The sequence below is a fragment of the Limulus polyphemus genome, unplaced genomic scaffold, assembly GCF_000517525.1.
Source record: "Limulus polyphemus unplaced genomic scaffold, Limulus_polyphemus-2.1.2 Scaffold587, whole genome shotgun sequence".
Classification (NCBI taxonomy): Eukaryota; Metazoa; Arthropoda; class Merostomata; order Xiphosura; family Limulidae; genus Limulus; species Limulus polyphemus.
Genome location: NW_013666197.1, coordinates 255261 through 257001, shown reverse-complemented (window position 1 = coordinate 257001; position 1741 = coordinate 255261). Strand labels below are relative to the sequence as shown.

General features: G+C 29.6%; 1 protein-coding gene across 1 annotated transcript in view; it reads right to left on the bottom strand.

The window, feature by feature from the left end:
• The window catches only part of LOC111085740, a 9339-nt gene that overhangs the window by 4606 nt on the left and 2992 nt on the right, over window positions 1-1741 (bottom strand). Inside the window, exon 4 of the mRNA XM_022385731.1 lies at window positions 997-1041. Within this exon, the coding sequence (XP_022241439.1) occupies window positions 997-1041 (45 nt within the window). The remainder of the gene's footprint in view (window positions 1-996; window positions 1042-1741) is intronic.

The window sequence follows — 1741 nt, the reverse complement described above, 5'->3', positions numbered from 1 at the left end:
GTACCGATTCCCTCGTGGCCTATACGCAGTCTACATCGTAGTAACTACAATCTATATCTACATACGTCTTTATGAGCTAAGTGTATGAATGTTTTGTGTCGGAAATGGCTTTTACTTACCCTTTCCAAAAGCGATATCTTTTCTGTGGCAACACACTACCTAGGCAACACCAAACACTATCAAAATGTAGTTACGATACATGATGTTCCATCGCAGTTGTGATTATCCATGAATTTGCTGAGTTATTTATTCAAAATCATTTTAGCATAACATACTCAGTTCTCTGTATAACTAATTAAACTTCAATATTACTATTTGTAATGGGCGAGATTTAAGTAAAAAAAAACACATAACTTTTATAATTCACATGAATCTGAAAAGAGATCAGCACAAATAACCCGCTAAAACATTGGATTAACGCAGTTCTGTATTTTTATATTTACGCTCTTACGAAACATACAAAAAACTTCTTCGAGAGTTCGATTATATTATACGTTTTTGTCAAAATTCGATATTTGATTTAAAGTTTTACTTTCACATAAATGCAGGTTACAGCTTCTATTGATAAGAAATAACTAATCTCCGCCACTCTGTCGTTTGAAAAATAAACATGTTCACTATTTGAATGTTTTACGCTAAGACATAAGAAAGACGTTTTGTCTTCCACGTTATTCTTTATTTTATATTTACAAATTTTAGGTCCCAATTTCAGAAACTGTCGTCGTGTGTTTCTATTTATGGTAGTTTTAATGTGCACATATATATATATATGGTCTCCATCAACTTCGGATTATCTTAATAAAGTCAATGATTATTGTTCAGTTTTTAAAGAATGCGTACTTAAAATCAATCACCAGTATTTGTAGAGTCAAACTTTTAAAGCCCTTTCGTTACTAATTTAGTTTTCAAATTACCTGTCTTCGAACAGTATTTCAGAAGTATGTAATTTGTAAGTTTTGTTGTGGCGTCAATAATATATCGTTAAAATGAACTTACCGTATTGGTAAATGTTTGGCCAGCAATACATCTGACACACGAACTCTATGTCGAAAAACAAACAAACCACAAAGCACGTGCATGTAATTAAATAAATGATATCTGATAATATGAAAAGTATCTTTATGAAGAAATTTATAAAATAAATAAAAGAAAAATGAATTTAATTTAGTATTCTTTATACACCAATAATTTTATATATATATATTTACTTTTCAACAAACTCTCTTTACGTGTGAAAACACTTGAAAATACTATTGAACTAATTATAATGTGCAAGAAAGTTTCCCTTCCTTCCTTTTCATTGCAAGGTTGGAGCTCAACCGTAGAGTATTTTCAAACGATAAGGTATAAACATCCAGAAATTTGCTATACATTTTAACTCCGAGCACCAATTTTTTTTTGTTCTTAGTCAATATCGTTTGAAAACCTCTGCAGAGATTGCAGGTTATAACTAGTTTATGAAAGCATAATAGTTTGTTATGCTTCTTCGTTTTTACTTTTAGTTTTTCCATTTAAGATGCGTTTTATCTTAAACAACATAGATTTATAAAGTACTAGAAGATATGATGACTTTCGTGTGTTATTACTACATATTACTACAGTTCGTGTTAATTCTTACAACATTTCGTGTATTCTTACTACATATTACCACATTTCGTGTTAATTATTACTACATATTACTACATTTCGTGCTAAATATTACTCCATATTACTAAATTTCGTGTTAATTATTACTACATAT